Consider the following 18517-nt stretch of genomic DNA (forward strand, 5'->3'; position numbering starts at 1 on the left):
CACTCACATTCACACACCAGTGGAGAAGGCTGCCATGCAAGGCGCTCAGTCCATCCACTGGGGGCGATGTAGGGTTCAGTGTCTTGCCCAAGGACACTTTGACATGCAGACAGGGGGAGACAGGAATCGAACTAACAACTTCAGAATAGTCTTTATTGTCATTGCAACAAGTTACCGAAGTTACAAGTTACAACGAAATTGCTTGGGTTTTAAAGACACCCAGCCAGCCAATTATGGTGCTCCGTCTTGAAAAGGACACAGAGTCAAAGAAACCACAAAAGTGTGGTGGAGACGTTGAGAGTGGGGGAGGGACGGGCCTTGAACGAAGCAGTCCAAAGGTGAACTTGGGTAGCAGCTGGGAGAGAGAGAGGGATGATAGAGAAAGAGGTCAATCTTGTCCTTGAATCTTCAGGGAGATTGTTTGGTCTTCCAGGGGCGCCAGATGTAATCAGAAGGTATCTTGTTTTGGTGTAAAGAGCCGTTTAACCTTCCTTTGCTTGGTATCTCCACTTTCAGACAGAAGCTGGGTTTAACCCTCTCGGTGATGGTGACATCCAACTAGCGTCTCAATTGTCCATAACCCAAATTGTCCACCTTTCGAAAGGGTTCACACAAACGATCAGCCTCAGCTTTTGCCCGTTGATTTGAAAAGACCGCCATCCCTTGGACGTCTTTTGTGGTGGCGGTCTTCTTAATCCTCCAGAGGATCAGGTCGCAGTACAAGCCAATCAGCAGCAGGCCGATCATCATAAATCCGAAAATGTAATCATCCACAATGTCCTTGATGGACAGGGGTGCCAGGCATGTGACACCCCTCCACTTCTCCCGGGCGTCCATCACATACCCAGCATGCCGAGTCCCGTCCGGACAGGCAGTATCCCCTGCTCCTGTGCTCTTTGTTGAAAAACTCAAATCAGTTGCGTAGAGAGACCAGCTGATCAATTCCATGGTTGATATTTGGTTTGTTTAAAAAATCAAGTCAAGTGATTACTCCAGTTAAACAGATGAGACAAGAGTGCAGCAAGCAGAGACAAGAGGGAGGGAGAAGCAAGTAGGGAGCGACAGAAAAAGCATCTGCCTCCTCTGAGAGCCAGCCAGAATGTCAACCTTCTGAATGAGAGACGACTGCTATCCCCACTGAACCACAGCCGCTCAAAAAGCCACGTCAGAAACAAAAATGATCTCCACAAGAGCAACGACGGTCGGAACAGTTAGTCTGAGTTATGTGCTGCAAATACAGGACTCATCCAAGAGTTGGTAGGTGGAGCTGTAGAGTGGAATTGATGTAGGAAGCAGGTGTAGTAGTGAGGTCCTACAGGTGTAGTGGTGAGGGTCATTTTGGTGTAGTGGTGAGGTCCTACAGGTGTAGTGGTGAGGATCGTCTAGGTGTTGTGGTGAGGTTGTCTAGGTGTAGTGGTGCGGTCCTGCAGGTGTGGTGATGAGGTTGTCTAGATGGAGTGGTGAGGTGTTACAGGTATAGTGGTGAGGTCCTACAGGTGTAGTGGTCAGGTCCGACAGGTGTAGTGGTGAGGTCCTACAGGTGTAGTGGTCAGGTCCGACAGGTATAGTGGTGAGGTCGTCTCGGCGTAGTGGTGAGGTCCTGCAGGTGTAGTGGTCAGGTCCTACAGGTGTAGTGGTGAGGTTGTCTAGATGTAATGGTGAGGTCCTACAGGTGTAGTGGTCAGGTCCTACAGGTGTAATGTTGAGGTCCTACAGGTGTAGTGGTCAGGTCCTACAAGTGTAGTGGTCAGGTCCTACAGGTGTAATGGCGAGGTCCTACAGGTGTAGTGGTCAGGTCCTACAGGTGTAGTGGTCAAGTCCTACAGGTGTAATGGTGAGGTCCTACAGGTGTAGTGGTCAGGTCCTGCAGGTGTAGTGGTCAGGTCCTCCAGGTGTAATGGTGAGGTCGTCTAGGTGTAGTGGTAAGGTCCTACAGGTGTAATGGTGAGGTCGTCTAGGTGTAGTGGTGAGGTCCTACAGGTGTAGTGGTCAGGTCCTACAGGTGGAATGGAGCTGCTGTGATCCTGATTTTCAGGATCACCAGTCTCTCCAATCTATTTACCAGCGCGGCCGATTTTGCAGTCATCACCAGAATTCCATTCCCCAGTTTTTTTTTCTAGTCGCATGACAAAGTGGGGCATTTGTGAACGTTTGTTCTTTTGTGACGGCAGCAGCTTGCAGCTCCTGCCAGAAGAAATTGCAACTGTGAGATCGAAATCAAAACTAAAGTCGTGTGATCAAAGTTCCAACTGTGAAATGCGCATTAACTGGCTGCAGTGCACAGTCAGTCTCTGCTCCATAGTTGATTCAGTACAAAAGTCCTCCACAGTGCTTAGAGTTGGGAAACTGTGTCTGCTTGCAGATGACCTGTCCCACAGTCTGCAGACACAAGAGAATTCACCCACTCTTAGTCAAACTGCTCCTCTTCTGCTCCCCTGTCTCTCTCACACACGAACACACCAGCTAGGTTCAGAAATCACAGCCTCAGTCACACCTGAACCAATCAACCTGGACCTGCACACATCTCACACACCTCTGCAGAAAAATTACCCTAACATAGAATTCCTTTTACAACATACATGAAATAAAATACATTCAAACATTTTAATAGTGCTGTCAGTTTTAATTGCATTAATCGTGATTCTGTCAGGGGCGGCTGTTAGATTTTTTATTTTATTTTTTTTTAAATTCCAATTAATGAAAAAGTTAGGGTTAGGGTTGGCAGTTGGCTCAAAGAAAAGAAACAGGATACAACTTATTTACTGTCATTGGAACTTCATTGTTTTTTTCCATCCCTGTGCAGTACAGCAGAATTATGAGGATTCAATTCTTCATTTGATACTTGAAAATGTGATAATGTCCTACTGTCCTGCTGTGGCTGTCTATTTTTTGGACTGTTCAACATTAAGAAAGTTGCACATCTCGACTTTAAAATGTCGAATGTTTCAAATTTGACATTTGTGAGTGTTTTCTCATGTGAAACTGTTCCACTCAAGTTGAAACATCCAGATAAAGACATTTCGGTGTAATAAATTGGTGATTTTATGTGTTGATTATAAGTTCACAAATGATGTGATTAATCACAAATAACTATGGTCAAAGTTGCAATTAATTAGTTAATTTTTTAAATCAATTGACAGCACTATTTTTTCACAATCCACATGCATTTTAAACAGAAATGCAGAAACTGATAATACACATTTGAATTGTTTTAATCCATTGAAAACATTCTATTTATTAACATATTTAAACATTTATCATTATTTCTCACTGAGCTACAAAGAATTTGTAGTCTAAATTCAGTTGGAGAGTAGCAGCTTTCTGTCCTCCACTCACTGGCCTTCATTTATTAAACGGTCGTACGATGGTATATGGGCGTACGCCCGTCGTACGTCCATATGAAAGACGGGTTAGTTATTTATCAATTTGGTCGTGTTGGGGTTTACAATTGTTAATTGGAAATAAAATACTAAAGTATCGATTACTGGGAGTAATTGGTTACTTTAAGTAATTTAGTTACTTATTAATTTGAGTAAATTTTGATTTACCAATTAATAATTGCAGGTCAATCACAGTGGATCACCAATAACAATCAATTACTGCGCAATAAACTGTTTAAAGTGAAGCACCAAGTAATTTAACCCAACATCAATTATTATTAATCAGAATAAACTGTTAATTATTCGTTAATAATGTTAAATAATCAGCTATTTGGGAATAGAGTAGACCATAGGGTGATTTAACCATTAAATTATTGATTAACAAGGTGTTATTCGTTAACCAATAAAGCCACAAATTACCAATTATTGGAAATGGGTAAATTACAGAAAATGAGCTGAGGGAAGTTGTGAATTATGCATTAAATAAACCTGTGGGTTATTTAATTGATAATTCCGGGGCACCACCTCATCAGAGGAACATTCATTACCAATTTTCAGTCTCAAAGATGGAAAGATAATTTGAGCTGGTTGTTAATCTTTGGATACACAACCTTTAAATTATCAGAGAAGGTGTGAGATCGAGCATAGACTGTTACAACCAGGACATTTGTCACAAAACACAATGAATTGTCCAGTTCAGTTAATGAGCGTTTATTAACAATGTCTATTACTAATTAACACATCTAATCAACAAAACAGAACATTCAAAACTGAATCAAGACTGAATCTCCTCCTGCTGCTGCCTTTATTTAAAGCTGGCATCCGGCATGGCTGCTGGACAGGACCGGGACGGAAACGCTCAGAGAGCAAGAGACAGAAAGAGAGAAAGATAAAGACAGGGAGAACAGGGGGGGGGGGGGGGGGGGGGGGGGGGGGTTTTGGGCACAACCTATGTACAAATGCAAAACAGTGTTGTCGACGCACCACACGCAACCAAGAACAGTCCCAAACCCCAATCTAGACAACACCAAAACAGACCCAACAACCAACACAAAAACTGACAGAACCATACATATACATATATATAAATAATTTTTTTTTTTTTTGGAGAATATAGCTTGTAGTAACTAGTAGTAAACTCGGGGCGTGCATCAAGAGAGGTCTACTACAGATCACCATTAGTCTAACCACCACAAGAAGACAAGGTAACCGAGTATGTGAAGAGTGATTAAAGATCAGCGTGCTCATGCGAGAGAGAGCGTCTGGAGATGCACAGGAAGGGGCGTTAACCCATTCGGAGCGTGGCCCGATTGGGTCAGCTGTGTGGTCCCTCTTCCTGGAGGAAGAGGAGGGGTGTGTGAGTGTGGGTGTGAGCGTGGGTGTGTGTGTGGTGTAGTGGCCACCTGAAGTGACAGGAGGAGTCGATCCTGAGTCACTCACGAAGCAGGCGTGACTCGGGTCAGGCTTGGGTGTTCGTGAGTGTCCGGATGGCTGACGAGTTGGCACATGGGTGTCCGCATGCGCGGTAGAGAGAGAGAGAGAGAGAGAGAGAGAGAGAGAGAGAGAGAGAGAGAGAGAGAGAGAGACAGAGAGAGGATGAGGGAACGGAGTTCTGGCCGAGCAGGACGGGCGACCCTGTGCGCGCGTGCAGAACCGGTGTCTGCACGCCTGCGCGGCAGAGAGAGGAGGGGAGGGGGTGTTCTCCGGACCTTCCCCTTGGTGGGCGGTGTGCGGATCTGCTTCTCGGGGTGTGAGACGAGATTACGCGAGATGGAGACGGAGGGGAGGAGGAAGAGAGAGAGGGGAGAATCGAGCGGGCGAGCGATGCACGTGCATGCTCCTGACGGAGGTCTACCGCGCTGGTTCAACTTACTACTCTCGGGTTAGTAAAGAGGAGAGGCGGAGAAAGATGAGCCTGTCTTCCTATCTCACACGCACAGATGCACGGCTAGCCGGCATCTTGCGGGTCTGATCTGTGAGGAGGAAGCGCGTGCTCATGAGCGTGCGCATGGGAGCGCACGAGGAGAAAGAGAGAGAGATGAAGAAAGGAAACAACAGTGCATATGTCATGAATGGCTTCAGTCCTGGTTCACAATAAAAACACAAGCATGAATCATCACCACTATCTAAGCCTGTGGTATCATACATCCGAGGATGCTTCTCCTTCAGTCATCTTGCAATGACTGGAGCTTTTAGCCAGGGGGTTGTGTCATCAGATGGTTATCAACGATCCTCAAGTGCTTCGACCCTGAACCATAACACTCTCCTGTTGGTGGGTCAGCAGTGGTGGCCAGCCACTACTCACTTCCCCGTGGCTGCCAGCTCAGTTCCTCCCTTCTATTCCATATCCAACAGGAGGCTCTCTCTGCTGCCTCCCCGAGTCTTCATACCACTTTCTTTCTCTCAATTGCTCTCATTCCCACAGCAGACAGCAGCTTCCAGACAGACTGGACAGGGAAACCTCTGCATCCCACCTCAACAGTGTAAAGCTACATCTGCCAGCCTTTGTCTTTGCAATCCTGCACCAAGTCACTGTAGCGATCAGACTTTCTTTCAGATGCCTCTTCACACCCCTCCTCCCAAGGGACAGTAAGCTCCACTAGGATGATCTTCTTTCCTACAGTGGAGAAAAGTACTGCATCAGGCCTGAGGGTTGTGTGGACAAAATCCGGAAACTGAAGTCTTCTCTTCAGGTCAGCTCTGAGCTCCCATGCTTGGGTTGCCTGCAGGATGCCTGCCCTTGGTTTTCTGGGCCCGGGAAGCTTTGCTCCCTCCTTGACAAATTCTATTCCAGGGAATGGCTTGATCTTACATGGACGTTTCCTGGTTCTTTCCTGCTCTAAGATGTCAGCGAGCATGACCAGTACTTTGTCATGGCGCCATCTGTATCTATCCTGGGCTAGTGCTGTTGTGTACCCTGTCAAGATGTGTGCCATGGTTCCTCTCTGCCCGCAGAGCTTGCACGATGGATCATCCTTCAAGCCCCATTCATGAAGGTTCACTGGAGATGGAAGGGTGTCATAGACAGACCTTAGCAGAAAGGAAATGCGGTAGGCCTCTAGCCTCCAGAGGTCGCTCCAGGTCACTTTCCTTTTAGGGAGGTCCCACTTTGTCCAGGCTCCCTGCGATCCTAGCTCCAAGATTCTAGCCTTCCTTTGCTCCTCTGCTAGGTTCCTTACTTCTTCCTGGAGCATGCCTCTTCTTTCTGTAGTGTTAGCTGATCCCCAGGTTTGAAAAAGGGTCATTCCTAAGCCTTGGCGCCCTATGCAGGGTGATCCAATGATATCCTTGAGCCTCAGGCTCCCCTCAGCCTGGGCCAGAGAGGCAGAGGCCGCCCACTTTCGTCCCAACCTTGTTGTTACACCGGCCTCTCTGACACTGCTGTCCTTTGAGTCTCTGAAAGTCAGTGCCACCCTGCATTTAGCTACTTGAAACTCCTCTACCAGAGAAGAAAAGGGCAGTTGTAGTTGTCCGGATCTGATGTACAGGCCTACTGACGTGAAGCTAGGTGGAATTCCCAGCCATTTTCTGAGATGTGAGTTGATTTTATGCTCCACTCCTTCCACCACTGAAAGTGGGATCTCGTAGACAGTCAGTAGCCACATCAATCTGGGAAGCAGGCCATGTTGATATAGCCACGCTTTGAACTTCCCTGGGAGACCGGCTTTCTCGATCTTCTCCAGCCAGGTCGACACTTGCTTCTCAGTGGTGCGAACGTTGTTATGGTCTGTTAAAGATTCATCATACCACTTACCCAGGTACTTGATGGGATTGTTCTTGATGGAGGGAATGGTCTCACCTTGGATGGAAAGGCTATATTTGAAAGAAATGTTACCCTTACTGATAATCAAGCACCTTGATTTCTTTGGCTTGTATGTCATTCTTGCCCATGTAGCCATCTCTTCGAGCTTTGACAAGACCCACCTAGCCTGCACATGGGATGCAGTTGTAATCGTGAGGTCATCCATGTAACCTCTGATAGGCGGTTGTCGGATCCCTGAGTCCATCAAGGGTCCCCTGGTTTCCTTTTCTCCTGCCTGAATCAGAAGATTCATGCCCATCACGAATAAGATGGGGGACACAGTGCATCCTGTAACAATCCCTCTTCCAAGATGCTGCCACTGTGTGATGTAGTCCTTTGTCTTAAAACGAAGCTTGATTCCATTCAAATAGGTGTTGAACATACTCCTGATGTGGTCTGGGATGTTGTAGTGTGTTAGAGCTGTCCGGATTAGAAAGTGGGGGATGGTCCCAAAGGCATTTGTTAGATCCATCCAGACAACAGTCAAGTCCCCTTTCTTCCTACGGGCCTCTCGAATCATCTGACTCAGGACTCCAGTGTGTTCCAGGCATCTAGAGAAACCTGGTATACCCCCATTTTGAACTGAGGTGTTCACATATCCATTTTTGATCATGTACGCGGACATTCTCTTTGCCACCACTGAGAAGAAGATTTTGCATTCGGTGCTGAGTAAGGAAATAGTTCTAAATTGGCTGATGCTCACTGAGGCCTCCTCTTTGGAGACAAAGCAACCTTCTGCTTTCTGCCAGAAGGTCAGAACAACACCTTTCTTCCAGATCCTCCTGAGCAACTTCCACAGTCGCCGAAGAAGCTTTGGACACTTCTTATACACCTTGTAAGGAAGGCCACTTGGACCTGGGGCTGAGGCAGCACGTGCCTTTTTCACCACCTCCTGGATTTCCTTCCAGGTTGGTTCAATGGTGTTTAACATGGTGTTAGGAGGTTGTGCCAGGCCGATGTTGATATTCTCCTCCAGTGGGAGGTTGCTGTTTGGATCACTGTGCGTCTCCTTGAGGTAGGCCTCCACTTCCTCCTTGGGACTAATGAGGATCCCAGATTTTGCTTCTTCCAGTAAAGACCTGGTGAAGTTAAAATGATCCTTAATAAACTGAGCCCTCCGCTGGTCTCTTTCTCTTCTCAGTTTCCGTGTTCTTTCCACTCTTCTTAGTCTCCTAAGGCGATCCCGAAGGTTGCTTGTGATCTCCTTAATCCCTTCTTTCTCCTCAGCACAACTGCCCTTGTATCTCTTGTTTAGGCTCTTTATTTCCTTCCTCAGCTTCTGAATTTCCCTCTCTCGTCTGTTTGCTTGTCTCACAGGCTTAGAGCTAATTTTCCGCTCAATGGCTCCACACCGTTCCTTTGCTAGGTTGTACGCGATCTCTGTTAGCATGTTTAATTTGCGTTCTGCAGTGCCCGCCACTGTGACTTCGAGGATTCTATTCAGGTCTTCATCATAGGTGACCCACTCTTTAGAGTCTGACATTTTTGGCCACCTGATCCACTCCTTCACGGCCTCCAACTGAGGTAAGGAGTTTGAAGTGCTCTGTTTGGGTGCAGGTGACTGGGGTGCTGAGAAATCTCTTAGCACTGTGGGGTGACTCCTGGCTGGGGCCTTCCTGCGTCTCACCAGATTTTACATTTGTGCGCTGCACCTCAGTCTTACCCTTCCCACACTTTGTCTTGGCCTGGCCTGAAGCTGCCCAAGGCTCACCTCTGTGTGATGGAGGATTTAGCAGCTCTCTCAGCTGCTCTGTGTGTGTCCTGTGGCTGATGAGGTGTTCGGTGGGGAGATCAAAGCCGTCACTCTGATCTCGATCGGGTTCTGTTGTGTTCAACAGAACCCTGGGCTCTTGGAGGGGTCCACGTGGAGGAAAAGAGGCATCTGGTTCTCCGGTCTGGGCCCTCAGTTGGTTCTTGGTCGGCTGCGGGGGGAGGAGAAGGGAGGAGCTCTGAGCTGTGGCTCTGCAGGAGGAGCGGAGCTGTAGCGGTGCGGTCCTGCTGGTGTCTTCGGTCTGCTCCAGGGGAGTCCCTGCCGTTCTGCTCTGCTGGGAAAAGGGGTTCACCGGTGAAGGAAAGTTGGGCCCGAAAGTCCCGGCCAGCGGGTCAGTTCGGTACCGGGTTTAGTCCGTGGGAGAGACGCGCTGCACACGTCCTACCTAGACAGAAACTTAAGTTGAACTAAAGATGGCGTCTTGTGACTCTATTTGACTGGCGGGTGGAGCTCCCGCCCCCAGGGTCTTCTTGGCCAATCAGGTGGTGATCTGGGTCCTCCCTCCACTGCTCTGGGGAGGAGCCTCACAAGCGCCCTCGTGAGGTTGGCACTGGTATTGCACCCTCATCTGGTTTTCTTGCGCTGTGAGGAGAGATGAGCGGCCATTACATGAGGGTTTCTTTGTTCTGAGCACATGGTGGAGGAGATGGGCAGCCATTTTGAGGCTCTGTGGACCATCATGGTGCTGGCCCTCCTGCTGGGGGAAGAAGTTCCTCTCCTTTGTTCTAGAGAGCTTCAAAGTCTGCTGTGTCTCTGTCACAGCAGGGGTCATGTCTCCTCTGTGAAGGGGGACAGTATTCGCAGACAACATGACTCTGGGTTATGTCTTGAAGGGCCTGTGGCCTGCTGAAAAGGCCTGGGTCCTTCACATTAATATTTCCATTAATGCGTCCCCAACAGTCGTGATCGTTCGGAAAGATGAAATCTCACAACAGGTCTGACATCGTGTTTCAGTTTCAGTCAGTGCGGACTTGCGGTGCAGTGCAGAAAAACCTGGCAGAGCGTGAAAATAATTATAAAGCACATTTCAAACACACCATAAAGCACAAGCAGCACACATTCAATACAGATTGAAAATAAATAAATAAATAAAACATAAAATGATGCCCTTACAGAATATCTAATAAAATTCTTGCTTGTGGGATTAATAAAGGATTTTTAACTTTCAATAAGTACGCTGGTCCATCCTGCCACGGAGAGGAGCGCAGTTTTAACAGTGCGCAAAGACACACACATGCTGCTGCTGTGGAGCAGCTTCAGACGCTCAGATCCAGCGGTGGAAACACTGCTGTTCCTGATCATCCCCGAAAATGTGTGTGATTTTATTTAGGCAGTTTTACACAATATTGCACCGGCCGATAGAGTTGCTTTTGATTCGCTTGCGCCACAAGGATGTGGGAACCAGTAGACCCTCGACTGGATCTGGACGGAGGAGACAGGACCTGAAGAACCGCTATTGAAATGTAAATAAACTCTAAAGTTTAGCAAATGATGTATTTAATCAGTGACGTGATGCCAGTAACCTAGAAAATGACATGAACTAAAGGGAGATTAAATACAGACAGTGAACGTTTAGTCAAACATTTTATTAAGATTTCTATAAATTGTCTTTCATTTAAACAGATCCGGCAGCAGGTGGCACGCACCGCCCTCGGTGGCCTGAGTCCCGGCTCCTGTTCGGTCCTGTGTCCCGTTCGGTCCGGGGTCCTGCTCGGCACCGGGTCCGGTGCTGGGTGTGTGTGTCTCGGTGGGACCGTCCCTGCTTTGGGGAGGAGACCGGGCCGCGGTGCCGCGCTGTCCGACTCTGAGACATAATTAAACGAAACAATAAAAATCTGAGCTGTATAACATGAATCAGCCTCATTATTTGTAATACCAGGGTTAAATTAACGGATCTATAATCTATTCAGACTTCAGCCGGTGTCTGTTCGTCCAGGTGACACGGCTCACCGCTGCCGTGAACAGCGTCCTCCAGACAGCGTTTTTCTATTCTCCTTTAATTTTAGTTTTTATTCTTCTGAAGAGCTCCTCCTGATTTACGTTAATCTCAGACCTGACAGCATCCATTTCCAGCTTCCAAAGGTTTCTTTTTTCGCCAAAATCGATCCTTTTCTGTGTTTGACCTCACTGGGTGCGGCTTCGGAACCATGAATATTTCAGGGCGTAAAATGTTAATGTCGATCAAATTCAGCCGCCGCATTTATCAACACCCATCATTCAAACACTGAGATCGGCGAGGTACGGAAGTTTCTGTAATGCCACGCGAGCCCCATCGTACGATGAGCTCACTGCTCAGATATACACCCGTTTCAAAGATCGTTTGATAAATGAGGGCCACTGTGTTTGTGACGCCCCAAGCCAGACACGGACGCAGAACCGAGTCCAGGACAAACATTGATCTGGTTTTCACTGTTGGTTCTTCTTCAGGTTGAGCTACTGTGGTCTGTCAGAGAGAAGCTGTGGAGCTCTGTCTTCAGTTCTCAGCTCTCAGTCCTCCAGTCTGACACATCTGGACCTGAGTAACAACGACCTGAAGGATTCAGGAGTGAAGCTGATTTCTGCTGGACTGGAGAGTCCTCACTGTAAACTGGAAGCTCTCAGGTCAGGATCCAGCTGCTCATGTGGAGGATCTTCCTTCTTCCTTCTTGACTTGATGCAGCCATGTTTGTGCCTCCAGTCTGTCAGGGTGTCTGGTCTCAGAGGAAGGCTGTGCTTCTCTGGTCTCAGCTGTGAGATCCAAGTCCTCCCATCTGACAGAGCTGGACCTGAGCTACAACCATCCAGGAGACTCAGGAGTCAAACTACTGTCTGCTGCAGTGGAGGATCCACACTGCAAACTGGAGACTCTCAGGTATGAACTCACAACAGGAGCTCATCCTGGAGACTGACATGTTCTTCAGAATGTCTCCAGTTGATGATCAGACAGGATTTATCAGAACGAGGTTTTATTCCTGTCAGGTGGAAAGATTCCTAAATGTTGAACAGTCCTCGCTGTTGTAACACTGGACACTAACTTTATCATTAGACATGGGAAAGATGTATGATATAGTTAAGTGGGAGTTTGTTGGGATGTCATGGACAGGTTTGGATGAGGAGAGGAGCTGATTTAAAACAATAAAAATAAAACAGATACTCACTTATTCTCAAGAGGTTTTTATCTTGACCAATTTCATGTTCTCTTCCCCCTTCCTGTCAAGGGACAGTACAGGGACGCCTCGTGTCCTCCTTCTTTTAGTCCTCGCGTCAGAGACACTGGAAAAATGTATCAGGAATAGTCAGGATATTCACGGTGTTACTTAAAGGAGTCATATTATGCAAAATTCACTTTAAAAAGGTGTCTTTACAGTCATATTGCCTCCCAGAGCCTCTGTATGATCCCCCAGAAGTGAAAAATTCAGTCACCTCCCTCAATTGTGCGCTCCACTTTTAAGAAAATATACACTCAAACATGCGGTTCTGAAATCTCCCTCTTTCTGACGTCAGGAAGAGGAACGCCACTCCTCCCCCCCCCCGGAAAAGAATCCAGCCTTTGGCCGGCCCCCAGACAGGTCGCTCATTTCGGCTGTATTTTCTCATCCATCGCCAGTGTTTTCATAAAGTCAGCTCATCCACCGTCTTCAGGTGGGTCAGCTGACGAGCTGACAGTTTTTGCTAACTTAGCTACAATTAGCTCGGATGGGAATGTAGCGGAGCTCCTCTCCCCAGCAGAGAGGCACTTTGAGTCGGCCACGGCTGTGACAGCGCCCGAGCGTCTGACTTCCAGGAGCCGAGTTGGGGCCGATTGGGTAAACGGCCCGGAGCTGCTCCACCCCGGTGCCCGATGGAGGCGCACTGCGGATGAAGAGGGCTGCTCCTCTGAGGGGCTGTCGTGCTCTTGATATCATACGAACAACACATGATATAAACAGAAAATAAAAAACACACCTCATTTCGCTTCTGCGAGGTCGCTCTGCTTGTCCCAGCCACATTGATCTGTAATTTATAGACTTCCAGCAAGGATGTACATGGTTTATGTTTTGATCTCAAATGAGTGCTTTTCTTTATCCAATCGTTGCTTTTGTATGGTTTATTCTATACAAAAATGGTAATTTCCGCGTTTGCTACTGTCTGGGACCCTGTTCAGCTGATTCTCGTGCCTCCCGAGGCGGCATAATAACAACATATAGGAAAAAATTTACGTCCGTGAGGTCGTGCATTGTGTTTTATTTTGAAGGTGCTTTCTTAACGACAGTGAATTTACGAGGTGGGCGTGGCCAGATGCGTTCAAGTTCATCACGGAAAATAGGCTGTCAAAAACAGGCTGTTCTGAAGAAGGCTCCTCAGAGCCACTTTTAAGAATGCTCAAACTCCGAAAATAGGACGAGTTTGGGGCAAACAAACTTATATACTATGTTTTTAGGTGTCTGTGACCTATATGACGTGACTGAAAAATAGCATAATAGGTTCACTTTAAGGCAAGACTACAGAAGATATTGTTATATGCTGATGACATTTCACTTTTTCTTTCAAACCCTGAAGTCTCAGTCCTGGACACTGTCAGTTTTTAACATGTGGTTGAATATGTGGATATAAAGCAAATCTGAGGCTGATACAGAAAGACAATGTAAGATACTGCATAGAGCCCACATAACATCATGTGTCTTTAAAAAGAGGGATAACCAGACCTCTGTTCTTTGCATTCAATGGAAACAGAATATAGGGACATTCATTCAATGTTTCTGGGAGTGTTGTTTGATTTCAAGGTTTTGGAGCAAAGTAGCACAGGAATTGGGTCAAATGTTCTCTCTTAAAGGACCTGTATCATGCAAAATCCACTTTTTTAAGGTTTCAAGCATGCCACAAAGTTGATTTCCCTTTGAAACCACCCCCAAAATGTTATTTGCCTTCTTCCACGGATGTCTGAGTAATCTCTTTCAGTCTGCTGCTCTCTGCAGCAGCCCCTCCCTTTGGGTAGAAAACAGTTAGTTTGAAACTCTTCAAACCTAAGTACGTCACAAAAGTAGAACTCCTCCCCACCACTCTTCTCCCATCCCACCGCCGCACAGACAATACGCCAACTCTCCTCTGATCAGCACTCAGCTGATTCGCATTTTCCACTGAGGAAGATTAGACCTGCCTTCAGAAACATGATCTCTGAGGAGATCTGACTTCAGAATCTGTGGCAAACTTGTGTTTGTGGTGAGGAAATGCAGTTTAAAACAGTGGAAAAGAGACAAACCATCCATCGTTACACTATGGGACCAAGAAATGCAGAAAGTTTGACCTAGATAAAGATTGACTGCATGAATGAATGGAGCTGATCATCTGTTTGAGAAGACATGGTCTGCTTTTCTGACGTACTTAATCTCGCCCCTTCAGGGAACTGGACATAAGGTCATAAGGTCATAAGGACATAAGCCCTCAACTGGTGTTCTTCCACCAGATGATCTGTCAGAACGAAATGTGAAGATTTATTGTTAACACTTGTCTTTAAACCTCCAACTGAAAAGATCCTTTAAAAGCAAATTTCTGAACTGCATTTAGGAGGAGAGGAACATAAAAATTCCAACAGGTTTCATCTTCATCACACTGATTCAAAGCAGCAGAAAGACTGTCAGGTTTGGAGCAAAGTTTGAACCTTTAAGAGGAAACACAGGATATATCTCAATTTCTCTCTTCATGTTGGAAAACCCTTCTGACTGTCTTTCTTCCTGCAGGGTGGACCCTGGTGGACAGCAGTGGCTCAAACCTGGTCTGAGGAAGTGTAAGTTGGACAAGAAAAGCCTGTCAAAAAGTGTCCTCATCAAACTTTCTCTCAATCAGGAAGTCCACAAACAACAAATCCATCACGTGTTTCTGATCAGGACTTTTCTCTTTTTCTCTCCATCAGATTTCATTCAACTTGAACTGGATGAAAACTCCATGAGCAGAAAAGTCAAACTGTCCAACAACAACAGGACGATGACATATGTGCAAAAACCGCAGCCATATCCTGATCACCCAGACAGATTTGGTGACTGGGGTGGTCGGCTGCTGTGTAAAAATGTTCTGAGTGGTCGATGTTACTGGGAGGTCGAGTGGAGTAGACTGAATTCCGTATTAGTGAGCTACAGAGGAATCAGTCGGAAACGAGGCATTGAGAACATGTCTGGACATCATGATCAGTCCTGGGAGCTGTTCTGGTATGCTCGAGATTATGCTGTCTTTCACAATGACAAAACAACATTGTTGCCCAAATCCTCCTTCTTCTCCTCCTGGTCTGGTAGAGTAGCAGTGTATGTGGACTGTCCTGCTGGCTCTCTGTCCTTCTTCAGAGTCTCCTCTGACTCTCTGATCCACCTCTACACCTTCAACACCACATTCACTGATCCTCTCTATGCTGGATTTTCAGTCTCGACTTCAATGAGTCTGTGTGACCTGTAAGAAGGCTGGTCTCTGTCTCTGACAGCAGGAAGGAGGAGACGCCCATCAGAAAGTGGGAGGGGTCTGTAATAAAGTAGCTCCTTCAAAGATTTCTTGAAATGTTCAATGCTGACATGTTGATGACATTGTAAAAAATATGACACAAGGGGAATTTCACTTCCAGGAGATAAAAGAAAGGAAGGTCATGCAATGTTTGACAACACCGGACAGAGACAAAAATTTTCCCAAACTACAACCACACTTTATTCACAGTAATAAAACCAGTAAACACTAAAACCTAAAAATGACAGAGCAACTCGGTTCAATGAAAGGAATGAGTGTAACAGCTTAACTTTTCCATTTTGACCGAGGTCTGCTGACCACTCAACCACATGACAAGCCACCCTGAAGGCCAGCAAGAGGCAGCAAGGAAAGAAAAGCAAGGCTCACCTCCATCACAATGACCACACACACACTGGAAGACGAGACACCACTGCACTAAGTGAAGTGACAATGTAAATAGTCATGACAATGAATAAAACACTTGCTGTTGGAGCTCTAATCTCAGTTTCATGTTTGACCACTAGGTGGGGCATGATGATCAGAAATGATTATTGGAAAGACACAGGTGATGGGCAGCAGGTTTTTTTCTCTGTAAGAGAAGAAAGAGTTTAACAGGCCATGATGTGACTTTACTGTTTATCTAAATGTTTATCAAATGAAAGAAACTGCAGCTGTCAGCCTGGCTCGGATCAGGTTTGCATTCCTTGGAAAGCGCAGGGAGGAATGTGTCGTGAACATTTATGTTTTTGAAATGTTTGATTGTTCTAATGATTTGACTACTCTGTGAAATGTTGATCTAATTATTATTTTGTTTATACAGATGCTTTGAAAACTGTTTCACTGTGTCGTAAGTAGTTCATCTTGATGAATAAATAAAGCCCCGTGGCATCAGACAGAGCTCTTGCGTGGTTAATCCAAGGGCTGCTGCACACACGTCTGGACAGGAACCATGGTGCTGTCCATGGTGCTGAACAACAACCAAATACAGTTACTGGGTACTGTTTAAGCCTCATGCACGCAAAAAACTCAAATGTAAACACACACACACACACACACACACACACACACACACACATACATACATATAAATGGACATACACATATGGACACACAAACAAACAGTCATAAATGGACATACGCAGTTATTTTCAGGACACATGGTGCTGTCCATGGTGCTGAAGCAACAGCTGAAGATTAGTATAAGTGTTTTTGTTTTTAAATTTCTCAACAGCCTTGCACCCTCTTATGCCATGCCCATGCCGAATTGGGGCCAGGGCCTCACTTTGAACCGGTTTTTGTGTTTCCACCGACTGAAGGCCAGCTCCGGCTCCAAAAAATGGGGGCTTTTTCGGGCACCTCTTCTGTGCTGGGCCAGATCAGGCCCCAGCCACGTATCCACTACATCAAGCCCTGGGGGGCGGGGTTACATCTCTTCCAGCAAAACACGGAGTCGCCATTTTTTTACAATCAGAAAGTGGCAGTGGAGCAGCACTTAATTTAGTTTAATTTAGCCAAGAAATTGATTTTAAGAATACGCGGTGGTCTGAGGAGGAGACCCGGGGCCTCCTGGTGCTGTGGTCTGCAGCAGAAGTTCAGGAGAAACTTGGCGGGGCAGCGCAGACCCTATTTGGGATCCAATGGGAGGTGAAGCAGCTCCTGAATGACTCTGTATCCTGGTAAGTTTTATTCATAAAGCACCAAGGTGTTAGCCTGCTGTGAATATGGAAGCTAGAAATGATCCAAACTTTGAGACTGATCAGCAGTTCGCCGGTACCGTCCTGCAGGATGTCTGATCGCCATCCTGCCAGACCAGACTCGACCCGTAAGATTTGTTTACAGTACCAACTCATGACCGCAGAGTACAACAGTTATTGGTTTGCTTATGAAAGTAGAGAATATTTATTAAAAGCTGTTCTTGTTTCTGTGCTTTTATTCAGCAAAACGAAGCGCGGTTCTGACGGCGGTCCGACCTCAGCCCGGCCCACTCTCGATCCCCACCTACTGAAATCATGGATTATAATCTTACATATGAAAATACCAATATTCTGTAAAGCCTTTTCGAAAACATTTCCAATTCATTGCAAGGAAGGGTTGCTTTATAATGCAAATTTATTTCAACACAAGCACATCAACATATTAGACGACACATCTTCATCATTTCAGAATATATATTTCAAATATATGTTAACAGATGTCCAAAAATTGAAAATAAAAAATAAATATAAAGATTGAAAAAAAAATTGAAAAATTGAAATAAAAACATAAAATATTAGATTTAGAAAATAAAATAAGAGAATGTGCTTTCTCATAACACTATCATCTGTTTTTCAAAGAAACATGGCCAACCCTTAAACATGAATAAGCACCTGAGCCGAGCTCCGGCCTCTGCCACTTTGTTTATGAGAAGATTATTGCTCAAGTTGTTTCTGGGTCAAAGGGCTCCTGTACTGTTTTTAATGATTTTTGCTGATGAACTGCCCTCACAGGATACTTGTGTGATGGACAGTGTTAATAGCAACTTGTAGGCCTGTTCAGTCACATGGTAGAAATCACTGAGCAGAAACTGAGAGAGAATGAGGTGAGCACAATGACGTCACTTTCATCCTTTTTGCTTTTCAACAGTGGGCTTTGTGTATTTACTATCTTACTTTTAATGATTAAAAAATATGTCACTGGTCACTCCTGCCGTTCAGGTATAGAAAGTGGTATTACTGGAAGTAATGCTGGCTTGTTCGCACACTGTTCTGACAGCTCAGCTGTTCTTCCATCCTGACAGGATCAGTCCCTCATCACCTCTGGCTCCTGCTCTGCTTCCGTCACACTTTAAAGCAGAACTATGCAACTTTTTTACCTCAATAAATGTGTTTCAGAATCCCTGTGGGGGTAAACAAAGACTTGTCACGGTGATTCGTCTGTCCCTTCACTCTCCCCGGGGTCTGTGTCCTGAAAACAGCGCTTGCAATTTCATGCAGAGGGATGCAGAGGGGGGATGCAGAGGACGTTTGCGACAGTGAGCTTTCACAGGAGACCAGTAGGGGGAGCGCTAAAGCAAATCTTGCATAGTTCTGCTTTAAACATGATCTAAATTTTGAGCTCAAATCTCCCCAGTTTATAAAGCCT

At 46.1% G+C, this 18517-nt stretch overlaps 1 protein-coding gene across 1 annotated transcript in view; it reads left to right on the plus strand.

Moving 5' to 3' along the window:
- Positions 1–18517, plus strand: part of LOC115381303 (uncharacterized) — a gene marked incomplete at its 3' end in the record, with an annotated part of 134402 nt that overhangs the window by 29296 nt on the left and 86589 nt on the right. Inside the window, 2 exon segments of the mRNA XM_030082582.1 lie at positions 11381–11554; positions 11631–11804. Coding sequence (XP_029938442.1) covers positions 11381–11554; positions 11631–11804 — 348 coding nt within the window.

Source organism: Salarias fasciatus, chromosome 23 (assembly GCF_902148845.1).
Source record: "Salarias fasciatus chromosome 23, fSalaFa1.1, whole genome shotgun sequence".
NCBI lineage: Eukaryota > Metazoa > Chordata > Actinopteri > Blenniiformes > Blenniidae > Salarias > Salarias fasciatus.